The sequence below is a fragment of the Octodon degus genome, unplaced genomic scaffold, assembly GCF_000260255.1.
Source record: "Octodon degus isolate 3935 unplaced genomic scaffold, OctDeg1.0 scaffold00018, whole genome shotgun sequence".
NCBI lineage: Eukaryota > Metazoa > Chordata > Mammalia > Rodentia > Octodontidae > Octodon > Octodon degus.
The window spans coordinates 13,262,556-13,275,900 of NW_004524594.1; the positions used below are offsets into that span (position 1 = coordinate 13,262,556).

Sequence of the window (13,345 nt, forward strand, 5' to 3'; positions counted from 1 at the left end):
AGAACCAGGGATTGAACTCAGGCCCTTAAGCTTGCCAGGGAAGCGCTTATTCTACTGAGCCATCTCCCTGGCCCCTAGCATATTGTATTAGTGGTTATTCACTGTACAAATGCAGACATGATATCCTGTTCCCAAACACTATTAGAACAAATCTTTCTAATCATTGAATTAAGAGAATGTAGCTCTATATCTATCTTAGCTATTTTGAATATACAGATACAAAATGGTTGTTCATTTGTATCCCCTTTTTTGTTTAGTTTTGTCAGAGAAGGGTATTCCATTGTCATTTAAATATTATAAGTGCATGAATTCAGCGAAGTATTTCAATATAGTCCAGTAGTCCATAATAGTAGTGGGTTTTCCATGACTGGTAATGTCAGAAGTTGTTGACTTGAGCCTTTTACAGCTCAGCATAGTAATATGGCTTTACTAATATCTTCTTGCTCTGAGATCTTTCTTGCTCCTCTTCTTTTCCTTTAAGGTTCTCCCTGTGAGTCACCCACCCTACAAAATCAGACCCTATAATCTTCCAAAATGGTTTTGAGGCCTGGATGCTTTGGGAAGTTGTAGGTTTGAATAATATGTGTGGAATTCAAAAGGGTAAATAGCATAGAAATTCATTAAACGAAAGTCAGAAGCTCCTACTGGCCCTCCCATGAGCTACTCTTGTTGAGAATTTTGTTTCCTAACATTTATCTTCTTTCCCATGTGTACATGTGTTCATGACTTCTAAAAGAATCAACTCAAGCAGGACTACATCTTACATGCCATGATGTCTCTTGCTTTTTTCCTGTAGTGGTGCAAAAGAATCATTCTCTTTTCTATGATCATGTAATATCCCTCAAGAATAATGAGTTCAAAAAGCTTTATCCTTAGAATTTGTTGAATGTTGCAAAATGGTACTATAGAAGCCATTGGCAGTGTGTACTCCTACCAACTGCACACAGGCATATGCATTTCTTTAAACTTGGGAATATTAAAAACAGCTGATTCTGGGGCCAGGGAGATGACTCAGTGGAATAAGTGCTTCCCTGGCAAGCGCAAGGGCCAGAGTTCAATCCCTGGTTCTGCCAATTTAAAAAAAAAAAAAACCCCAGCTGATTCTATTGAATGGAGCCACTGAGTCATCTGCCCAGGCCCTACTTCCTGGCTAGCCTGCTTTCTTTCCCAACAACAAGCTTACATTAGAACACTCCTCAGTTCTCAGCAGCCTAGCTGGGGACTAAGTTAGATACAATGAGCCTTCTCTAGCCATTTCCAGGAAATCATAGGGAAAAAAAATGAATTTAGGGGATAGGCAGCTTAGAGGAAAGTGTGTATGCCCAGCTGCCCCTAAAATTCAGTTGCCAGACCCTGTAGAATCCAGATTGCTTCGAGACAGGATATGATCTTTGATTTCAGTACCATTTTACAAAGAAATGACAAACACTGGGAATGGTGGGTATGCCTCTTTAACCTGATGTGATTATAACCCAGTGTTTACATGCATAATAAATAGCACATTGTACCTGATAAATACAGTACAGTTCTTACAGCAATTAACAGTAAAATAGGACTTCAGCAGGATTTAAATGCCATTTTGGTGGTACAGGAGCTTGGACCCAATATTAAAGGAAAGCATTCTAGACAGGGCAAGTATGGTCAGGAGAGCTGCTGTAGACCCCTCGGTATCATGTGCTTGTTTTTTCCACCAGCCGGAGTAGAAGATGAAATTGATTGCTTTGGAGCATTAGACGTGATTTACTGCCATGTATCCTCTTAATGTTACAAAAAGCTCTCCAGAGCTGTAGTGCCTGGAGTGAGCTAGGAGAAGCCTGGGGCTGGGAGGCGCTGAGAAATCATTTATCTCAGTCCAGGCATTTAGACGGCAGGGCCAAGAAGCAGCCAGGTGCCTTAAGTGGCTCCTTGGGTCTTGGACTGAGTTGGGGGTTTTTGGACTGAGTTGGGGGTATTGGCCACTTTCACCTCTCAGCCAGGGGCCTGTCTTTGCAGATAGCTGCCCATTGCATGGATCACTGCCTCCAACCCTGGGATGGGGCACTGTGTCAGTCCCTGTGCCACCCTCACTCTGACTCCGATCACTTCCCAGGCAAAATTTATATCCGTGTGGAGGCCTAGCCCCCAGCTAAATCTGGTCAAGGTCCTTCTATGTTCAGACAGCCTGAGGAAAAGCAGTGTAGAATCAGTGCTCTGCCCAAGGTAAAGGCGAGTACATATTCCTTGAGCATGGCACAGGATGTTAAGGGTCTGGCCAGCCATATAGCTCAGCAGACTAAAGCACCTGCTTAGGCAGATGCAAGGACCGGGCTTCCATCCCAGAGTGCCATGCTGGCCTTGTCCCCTGCATGTGCTAAGGCACAATTGAGACTGGGTGTGGTGGTATGTGCTTGTAATCCCAGCGCCTGGGATACTGAACACAGGAGGATCGCTATGCATTTGATCTGTGTAGGGAGACCCTGTAGACCCTGTACTAAATACATAAAAAGGAAAAGAAAAAGCAGGAAAGAGGTCTTGAGGTGAACAGGCCATTGTTATAAAGTGTTGTGGCATCGCAAGAGGTCACTTCCACGAAGCCTGAGAGGAAGTGACTTACAATTGTCTCTCTTGAGCAATGAGGGCTTTCTGACCAGAGCTAGAAGCTGGTGAAAGCTAAACTCTCCACAGAACCAAGGCTGCTTCACCCCAGGTAACAGGGTGTGGCTTTCCCACTTCAGGTCGCTGGGTCTTGGAGAGCAGGAAGTCCTCCCACCTGCTGTGCAGAGCAGTGAGGTTTCCAAGAAAGTGACTGGCTATAAAGTGTAGCCTTATGACATTAAATCAAGGCCAGCAACAGAAACCACGCGGCGCCTGCTCCTGCTCCTGCGGGGAATTCTGTGAGCAGTGCTCGTTCACGCAGCCAGTACTTGTGAGTGCCTCTGAGGGCTGGGCTCTCTGCTCAGCAAACGATGCCACAAGGAAGGACAGAGGCCGGTTCCCAGTCCCATGATGCTCATGTGCATTTAAGAGGCAGGAGAAAAACCTGAAGCAAACCAGGTGAACACGTGAGAAACTTAACAACTGTGAGGATTAGAGGCAGGGTAAGGCTGGACCGAGTCGTAATGAGGGAGATGTCCGGCTGAAATGATGGGGAATCAGAAGGAAGGAGGTCAGAGAACTTGGGGAGAGCCTTTGAGCAGACTGGTAGAGGTTGAGAAGTAGTTAGTATGTTCAGGGAAGGGAAGGGAGGCTGCTGTGTGGAGAATGGGGAATACGGAAGGAAGAAAGGAAACTCCAACTCAGGCCAAGGTCAGAACTGCATTCTTGTTCTAAGAGGGGAGGATGGGATGAGGGCTGGGGAGATAGCTCAGTGGGATATGTGCTTGTCTGACAAGCACAAGGTCCTGAGTTTGATCCCTGGTACCACACAGTCAGGGGCTTTTTTTTTTTTTTTTAAGTCTGGCAGCTTCGTAAATAGATGGAACTATGCACAGCTGTACTTGCCTGTAGATGGATGACAGGCAAGGAAAAGGGTGGGTTGGTAAATCGGGAGGTGGTGGCAGATTTTAAGGACAGAGATGATGGCGAATAGGATGAGGAAAGCTAGAGCCAGTCCGCAGATGGAGCTGTACAGTGGAAACAGGCTCTCGGAATCCAGAATTCAGATGAGGACTAGGATTGGCTTCTAGTGCACCTGTCCTGTCAGCTTCCCCTACAGCCCCTGGCCTGGCCTGTTTGAAGCTAGACTTTGCAGTCCAACCAATCTTTTTGAACCCTGATTCTACTGTTGGGTGAGGAATCTGCCCTTGGTTTAGTTCCTGTTAAGAGGTAGCAGCTACCGATCAAATCTGGAGCATGGGACCCATCCCTGAACTTGACAGTCACATGTAGGTCCGTGCTCACTGCTCCCATTAGCCTGGGCTTTGGCTTCTTTAGCATTCTCAGGAGAGGGGCGAGCCTTCTTCCCTGGGAGCGTGACTCTGTTGTGCTTGTGACTTCCATTGTGATTGTTCCTCTTCTCTTTCCATGCCACTGCTGCCCAGAACCAGGGGCGAGAGAACAGCCGACCCTGGGTATCAGTGCATGTGGCCAGGCTGGGACCAAGACACCCACCTTAGCCCCCAACTCACCGATCTCCATTCACAGCGCTGCTGTCATCTGGTCAGCTTGGCATTGCTGCCTGTTAGGCCCAGCTGCAGGCAGCTCGGGTCTGCATAGTTCACCATACAGCATGAGGAGTGGGAAGAACTCAACAGCAGCCAAGCCAGTGGAGCTGGATAACTGTGACGTCAACAACTGTGACGTCTGAAAAGTCACTTGACTTCTCCATGCATCCTCTTCCGTATCTATTCAGGGCTTATCCATCTGTCACCTGCTACATGCCAACACCGACATTCTAGGATTCCGCATGAGTTTTATTTTAATTCCCTTGGCAATGGTAGGCTTGGGGGCTCAGATGTAAATTTTCACAGCAGTCTGCATGGAGGGTGCCTGACACCTTTAAAAATAGGATTACTGCCACGGAAGTCGAGGCGGAGTGTGAGAGGTTCCCAAGGAGCTGTCTACAAGCTTGGAAAACATTGAACAAGGGTTGGGTAGTATTGCTTTCCAGAAGGAATGATTATTTTCTAGACTTACAGTTGGATCCAGAATACAAGTGGATGTTCCTACCATAGTGGCTGCTACCACTAGCACACCTGGTGCCCCACCAGATGTTCCCAGCAGAGCCTGGCTCTGGAGGGACCCCAGATTGAGCACTGGGGCCATGACCATCCAGCAGGCACAGAAGGCCATCAGGCTCGGGCTCACAGTTCTGGGGAGCGTCCACGTTAGCCTCTATTATGGTCCCTGAGGCACAGAGGTACAGCCGTGAGAATGAAAGAAATGACACCGTCCCCCAGATTTCAGCTTACGTCCCATTGTATGAGACCACAATGCTTGTAGGACAGTATAAGCTAATATTATAAATTCTACAGTTTTCTTAGGATTTGGACAGTTGTTTCCTACTGTACATCTGTAGTAAAATATCACTTTGTTAAATAAACTTGTAAAATATTCTCCAATTTTCATAAACTGGTTCCATAAATTAATTTCTTAATTATTTTCAGTACAAAATTCTTTGAGTAGCCAGGTTTTGTTGGCTTTTAGACTAAACCTTATCTTTATGGTTTTCTTCTTCTTCCTCTTCTTCTCTTCCTTCTGCTTCTTCTTCTCCTTCTCCTCTTCTCTTTCTTCTTCTTTGTGTTTACTCCCTTAGATTCAAACAGTGACGAAGAAAGTCCTGGTGGCCCCTCAGCCAGAGGAGCCCAATGCCACCAGCACTGTCGTCTCCCTGTTGAACGAGACTGTGACGGAGGTCCCTGAGGAAACTAAGATGGTTCTCAAGAAGGGCCTGGAGTTCAAGGATGGGATGAATGTCTTAGGTAGGCAAAGTGTGGTCTGGGGTTCACCTTCCTGGGTGAGGTACCTCTGTGCCTTTTCCGGCTGCCCATTCACCAACCCCAGGCTACTCAGTTTCCCTTGCTCCTTTCTGATAACTCTAATGTCCTCTAGGTGGCGCAGGAGGTTCTCTCTGGGAAGCAATTTGAAGGCCAAGAGAACTGAGAACCAAGCAATTAAGGAAGAGGGCAGAAGACAGAGCCGTAGGGGACCTGATGGCTGGAGGTGTGGGATAGGAAAAGAGGAAGGGGCTGACATTGGTTGGGCACATTCCCTGACTCTCTATGTGGTCTCAGCACATTACTTTGTATAAATCTCCATGCTATTAGGTTGCACATCCATGTCTCCATTTCTTTATTTCTGAAGCATTTTTTTGAGCTCTACCCATGCACTAGTGCTATACTAAGCATGACATTGTCTATTTCCAGCTCACACAGTCTGTAAACAAATGTAGGGGACTGGGGAGATAATTCATTTAGAATAAGCGCTTTCTGGACAAGCGCAAGGACCTGAGTTCAATCCCCAGTACTGGAAAAAAACAAAACAAAATATATATAAAGTTACTCATATTGTAAAGCATTGAAGTAAGGGCCAAAAGGGCTTTACAGATGATCTTGTTTAGCTTTCTGAGCTTCCTGGAAGCCCCCTTTCTCCAGCCTGCTAACTTCTGAGCCTTCTATCTGAGAGCTTCTTAATACCTGACAGACTTGGGCTCTGAGCCTTCTGGGTCACCCTCTGATTACTTCACCTTGGGCAAGTTGCTCCACTTGGTGAGAAATGGAAGTGGGACTGGCATCTGGTTTGTAGATCCTCGGGAGGATTCAATCAAGTGCTACGTCTAAAGCACAGTAGTGCCTATCATGTGCTCTGGTCAGGTGAACTGTGATCTTTAATGAAAGTGGGCCGGGAGCTGAGGAACTCAATCAGAAAATGGCCCCCAGGGCATGACGTTTCCCCACTGTGGCTGTCTCTCCTTCACTCCCAGGCCACTTCCATTTTGAGGGTCTAGTCCCCTCCAAAATCCACACCCACGACTAACGTGGTATCCCCAAGACAAGAAGGAAGGTCATTCATCCATAGAACAGGAGAAATGGAGAATCTAGATTACTAAGCAAGATCTTCCAATCAAAGCTGTTTAAAAGCAGATGAGCTCAAATTCCTTTTCCTTTCCATATAGATCGGTTGTCCTTGTCTCCTTGGTTGGGTTGCCAGATAAAACACAATTGCTGGGTTAAATTTAAATTTTATTTTATATACTTATTTACTTTTTATATTTTTTAGGGAATGGTCTACAGGGTGCTCAGGGCCTCACTACTAGATCGGACTCATAGTGATTCTCCTGTTTATAGCTTCCCAAGTGCTGGGATTATAGGCAAGTGCCACCACACCCAATCTGAATCGTAGTCTCAGTGCACTCCAGGGGAGGGGCACGCGTGGCAGGCCCAGGGACCAAATCTGCTTGCAGGCACTTTAATCCACTGAGCTATTTGGCTGGCCCTTAAATTTAAATTTTAGATAAAATAAACAAGTGATTTTTTAGTGCATTTCCCCAATACACTACACTAAGATACATTAAATACAAATTACACCAAGACAATGGATTCATTGTGAGTCTGAAATTGAGATTGTAATTGTAATTGTCGTCTTACCTGCTTATTCTCAAGGCGGTAGCCCTCCTCCTTACTCATAGATTGTAGAGAGAAAGAGGCAGAGGGAGCAAGACTGTACCATCATTGAGAATCAGAAACAGATCTTTTTAAAAAAATTAATTTTATTGAGAAAGAAATAGCAATGAGACAGTTTCAAAACAGGTCAGTAGGACAGTTACAATAGTTAATACCTTGCATATTGTTGTCTTCATAGTAGTTATTCATAGTACAAGATGCAGACATGATATCCTGTCCAAATACTATTAGTACAAATCTTTCTTCTCAATGAACTAAGAGAAATTAGCTGTATATCTATCCTAACTATTTTGTATATACGAACATGTATATATTTTTTCACTGCAAAATGGTCCTTCATTTATATCCCCCATTTTTGGTTTAGTATTGTGAGAGATGAGCATTCCATTGCCATTCAAATATTGTAGGTTGTGAATTCAGTAAAATAATACAATAATCCAATATAGTTCAGTAGTCCATAATAGTAGTGGATTATCTGCAGAACTGGCAATGTCAGAAAATGGAAAGATATTCCCTGCTTCTGGAGAGGAGGAACCAACATTGTGAAGATGGCCGTACTCCCAAAATTGTTATATGGATTTAATACAGTCCCTATCAAAATACCACCAACATACCTCACAGACCTAGAGAAATTCAAAATTTGTTTGGAACCAAAAAAGACCTGGAGGGGGCTGGGGAGATGGCTTAGTAGAATAAGCACTTGCCTGGCAAGCGAAAGGGCCTGAGTTCAATCCCCGGTTCTGCCAAAAAAAAATAAAACATTAGAGCAGAAAAGACCTGGCGCCTCTACAAATATATATATATATATACTACTGTGATAAGATCAGCAAGGTATTGGCAAAAAAGTAGACCTGAGGATCAATGGACTAGATTAGAAAATGCAAAAGCAATGCAAATACACTCAGCCACCTTATCTTCAACAAAGGGACCAAACATGCTCACTGGAAGAAAGATAGCCTCCTTAACAAATGGTGCTGGAAAAACTGGCTCTCTACATGCTGAAAACTAAAACTGGACCCAGATCTATCACCATGCACTAAACTAAATTCAAAATGGCTTAAAGATCTAAACACTAAAACAGAAACAGATCTTTTTTGGTTTGGCCAGGAGGGAAGTGGGTTGGGTAAGTGAGAGGTAGGGAGAAGATAAGTTCCCTGAGTTGCCTGGTGATGAAAGATCAGTAAACATGATTGACAATCAGAGGAGAAAGCAAGAGAGTTCTTCTGCAAAAAGTTCTCAGCTGAACTTTCAGGGAAGTTTTTTTTGTTCATGACTTTTTATACTGGAGCCGGAACACACGGCCTTGTACTCGCTAGGCAAGGCCTCTACCATGGAGATACACCCTAACCCCAGAGAGAGAGTTTGCCAACATTCCTGGCACCCTGTCTCTCCCACTGGTCAGATACTCATGACCCTCCCAGAACCTCCCCAAAACACTCGCTGTCTCTTCTGGAAGGTCATGAGTGAAGACCCAGCCCTCTTTGTCACAGTATCCCCAACGCTCTGAAAGAGGCAGGAGCCATGAGGTAAAAGCCAAGACCTCAGGTAGACGAATCGCATCCTGGTCGTTTCAGTGGGTTCTAGGAAATCACACAACCTTTGGCTGTGCTGGCAAGTTTGAACACATCTCGCTCCTCTTTCAACTCCAGTGACGACGTGTAAAAGGGCTTTGTTCAAGCGGAACACCCCAGTCTCAGCTAGTGATTTCAATTAGGCAATATTTATGGAAGGAAATGACAAACTGCATGTGGGTTTCTATCCAAGCACCAATCAAGGCTCTGGAAAGCTGAGGGAAGTTAGAATTGTTGAGAAACTTCCCATTTACCAAGGATGGATAAATAAGGTTCTTTCCATGGTCTTCCAAGGGTAGAGATGGTGACTTGTTTTGTTTTGTTTTGTTTTGTTTTTCTGTCTTTCTGTTCTTTGGCTTTGGAAAGTCCTAAATGTTGAGCACTGTGATAAATAAAGGTATAATTCTGGTTCTGTCTCCCGCATCATGAAGGATCTATTTTTCTTCTCCCCAACCCTCCAGAACCAATTCTGGACCCAAATCCAATTGTTTAAATCAACTCTAGTTGTTCTTTTAAAACATCTCTCTTTTGTTCTCATACATATGGCAAGATCTGCTGGCCCTGAGGAGAGGCTTCTCTTTAAAAGTTCTCGAGACTTACAACCTTGATCATTGTCTCATATTTTTCAAATGACATTAATGGAGTAATTGATATTTTCAGCCATAATAATGAGATTTATTGTTTCTCACCACATACCCAGCAAACTGTTCTCCATGAGTTTGTGTTCAGCTGGAAATTGATTTCATCCTGTAGAAGTGGTCCAGTCTGGCAGGGCCTGATCCTCAGCAAGTCCTTGCCTTTGCTGAGCCAGGAACTCACTTGGGAAGTCACTTCTCAGAGTCTTTGACTAAGAGCTAAGAAATGAGATATTAAATATTAAGTACATGTGTTTGCAATCTAGAATGTAAGGCTGTTTGTTTGTGCTGAAAAGAACATCTTGCGATAGGTAATCTGTCTGTGTTGATATGTCCTTGGTGCGATGAGGCGAGGGTCAGGGTAACACTAGTGGTTCAGAGAGAAGCAGTTCCTCTCTAAGAGAATCGAATTATCACACGATAGTTTTCCAGACACAGGTCAAGATTCCAGATGTAACTGGACAGGATAGGAAACTGGATATAACATGGGAGACTAAGAATTAGGCCTGCCAAACTGGGGCAAGGGATGGCAGGGAAGAGGGTGGAGGAAAAGAGAAAAGAAGATGGCCTATGCTGTTGCAGAGAAAAAGTCTGGGACAGCCCAAGGTACAGCAGTATTGATTGTCATCGCTGTAAGTAGTCAGAACTGGGGCCCCAAAATAGGGAATAATGGTTCAGCAGTAAGGGAGTGCACAGTAATTGTCAAACAGAAAAATCGAGACTCCCTTCGGGCAGTACAGGGAATATCTGTTAGCCACACAGTGAGCCCCAGTTTCTGGGTGGGTCTGGGGGAGACAATGAGGAGCATAGTGGAAAGGACTGGCTGGCATGGTGGGGAAGCATCTCTTGGAGAGAGAAAAGCCAGGTCTCTTCTTGCAGGAACTGAAGAAGAGGGCACGTTCCCAGGTGCTAAGGCACTGGGGATTAGGAAAATTTAACACAGAAATAAAAGTCAAAGGGCCGGGCAGATAGCTCAGCAGATTAAAGTGCCTGCTTAGGCAGATACAACAGCTGGAGTTCAATCCTCAGTATTGCGTGCTGGCCCTGCCCCCGGGGCACATAGAGAAGGCAATTGAGATTGGGCTTGGTGGCGCATGCCTGTAATCCCAGTGCATTGGAGCCTGAGAACAGGAGAATCACTACAAGTCCAATCTGTGTAGTGAGACTCTGTAAACACTGTACTAAATACATTTAAAAAAAGAAAAGAATTAAGAGTCGAGGTCATGCGTTGTGCTTGATCCTGGACCCAGTGCACTGTGGTGCTGGCTCCAAGCACAGGGACTGAGCGCCTCAAATTGCCTGGGACACAGTTTGTCCTGGAGAGTTAAGAGAAGGAGAAGAGGGCTGGGTGGCTAAGTAGGACAAAATCTGACAGCGAATCTTTATAATCCTGAAAAAGATGGGAGCGGCGAGCAGAGGGAGAAAAGCATTCTAACAATTTTGACTGTGAAATGAATCTGAATTATGGCAATTTTGAATATAAAATGCAGGATATATATATATATATATATCTATATATATATATACTGGACTTTCCCAAACTTATTTTGAATTTCTTTATTTTTCAATATTGCTCCTTCCTCTTATGCTAGGTGTACAGCAAAAAAAAAAAAAAAAAAAAAAAACCTTTACATGCAGGAATTTTCAATAGGGAAATATACCAGTCAAGTATTAATTTGAGATCACTCCAAAATCACCTTAACAAAAATGTCATTGGCTCATTGGTCTCCGCTGCTCCAGCACTGACTCCAAAGTTGGTATGACAGTCCCCAAGTCCCAACAAGCCTTTCTTTGTTCATACATAATGAAGGAATCTGGTTACATGCAATTTCACAAAATTTCATAACTGAGAAGATAAAGAGGAGAGTACCTTTTAGTTTAGGATGAAACTGAATTAATTTTCTTCAGGGAGCTACAGGCACATTTGCAGTTTATATTGGTCATGTAGAAGAAGTTAAGGAAAGTCACTGTTATCTAGGGAGAAACACTGCCCATGGGAAATCGAATGCTTTTGTCTTTTAATCTAATTGGTGGGCTAGCAGACAGTGTCATGCGCACTGCTTCATGTGTGGAGAATGATGAAGAATCAGGAAAAAGCAAACATACTTCATAATTTGTCCTTGTGTGTCATGTGATTCCCCCAACAGGTCTGATAGGGTTTTTCATTGCCTTTGGCATCGCAATGGGGAAGATGGGTGAGCAGGCCAAGCTGATGGTGGAGTTCTTCAACATTCTGAATGAAATCGTAATGAAGTTAGTGATCATGATCATGTGGTAAGTGCTTTTGTTCTTACTTCATTGTAGAAGGGTAGGAGAAGACTTTGGTGTCCCCAAAGGATACTGGAGTCCTCCCAGCAGGAAAGAGTGGATGTGGAATGTCAAATGGCTCTCTGGGAAAAAAAAAATTGAGGAAGGGGTGGAAATCCCCCTTTTTTGAGCTTCCCTAGAGCAGGTGCTAGCAGATGATAACCACGAGGCCACATCTGCTGCGTGACACACACTTTGCTACGAGTTCAGAATGAGTTGGTTGTTTTGCCCGCCTGTCTTAGTGCAGGCTGTTATAATGAAGAACCATAGGTTGAGTGGTTTGTACAGAGCAGAATTTGTTCCTTATAGTGCTGAGACCAGGTGCTGGTGTGGTCCAGTCCTGCTAAAGGACCTCTTCTGGGATATGGATGACTAACTTCTTTTAGCGCCCTCACAGTTGGAAAAAGAACAAGACAGATCTCTGGAGTCTTCTTAGTAAGGGCATTGTTTTAGTCCATTTCAGCTGTTATGTCAGAATACCTTCGTCTGAGTACATTGTAAATAATAGAAATTTATTGCTCACAGTTGTGGAGGCAAGAACATTCCAAATCAGCTCCCCAGGCAACGCTCAATGGCTGAATGTAGTGGTACCTCAGCTCACAAACTTAATTCTTTCCTTGATTCTGCTTGCAAATCAAGCCAGATTGAACAAGAACTGAATCAAACTTAGTAGTTAGGCTCAGTGTTGATCTTATGGGGAAATTTGACTCAATCCTTGTCCGATTTGGTTTGTGACCAGAACTGTAGAGAGGATTCAGTTTGTGAACCAAGGCAGCATTGTATTTTGTCTGGGTGAAGATTTTGGATGACATGGTAATGCTGTACAGAGTATCCTTTAAGTCCCTCAGATCCATATAAGTCTAATGAGAATTTAATAAATAATAATACCTAAAATAGAATATGTCACTTAAGCATCAGGATCAGCCCCTGTTTTCTAGAAATTCTCACAGAATCCACGTCCCTGCTCTGAAGATGTAGTTCATATTTCTGAATAGGACGCCAAGGATGTGCTTAATGTGTGCACATTTTTTCCTTCATCCACGCCTATATCATTTCTACTGGGCCAAATCTTAGGAAAGGGGATCATCCAGAAATCTGATGAATCTGCGGGATAAAGCACAGCCTCCCTTCTCCCCACAGGCAGAGGGTGGTGTGAGTCGAGAATTTCCCATGCGTTGGAACCAAAACTCCAGAAGTGTAGCCTCATCTCCTGGGGGAGGAAGAGGTACTGCAAAGCGCAATGAGGCTGAGGGAACGACTCCTGACAGCTGTGGCCTTACCTCATCCTGGCACGCAGTCAGAAGCGTGTTGTGTGACAGAAATTGCCAATTCTAGAGTCCTTTCATTCTTTAGCTGCCTCATATTTGATACTGATGTGAATGATGTTCCCTTTAAAAAGCTGACCACTCTTTTTTTTTAAAATCTTTTTATTCTTTTACTTATTTATTTATACAGTAAAGGGTCTTACTATACAGCTCAGATTCATAGTGATCCTCCTGTCTCAGCCTCCCCAGTGCTGGGATTACAGGCGTGCACCACCATGCCAGGTTTCAGTGGCCAACGTGGTGCAGGGCCAGCATGGCATGAGGTACCAGGGATCGAACTTGGATCCTTGCTCTTGCCAGGCAGGCACTTAGGCCACTGAGCTATTTCTCCAGCTTGCCAACCACTCTTTCACTGAACATTCAAAGCTGGGATAATCAGGTTTTTTTTTGTTTTTTTTTTTTGTTTT

General features: G+C 44.2%; 1 protein-coding gene across 4 annotated transcripts in view; it reads left to right on the forward strand.

Moving 5' to 3' along the window:
• The window catches only part of Slc1a2 (solute carrier family 1 member 2), a 132,542-nt gene that overhangs the window by 81,033 nt on the left and 38,164 nt on the right, over window positions 1–13,345 (forward strand). For all 4 annotated transcript variants that reach the window (XM_023710469.1, XM_023710466.1, XM_023710468.1 and 1 more), the window contains exons 5-6: window positions 5,234–5,399; window positions 11,454–11,580. In XM_023710469.1, coding sequence (XP_023566237.1) covers window positions 5,234–5,399; window positions 11,454–11,580 — 293 coding nt within the window. The remainder of the gene's footprint in view (window positions 1–5,233; window positions 5,400–11,453; window positions 11,581–13,345) is intronic.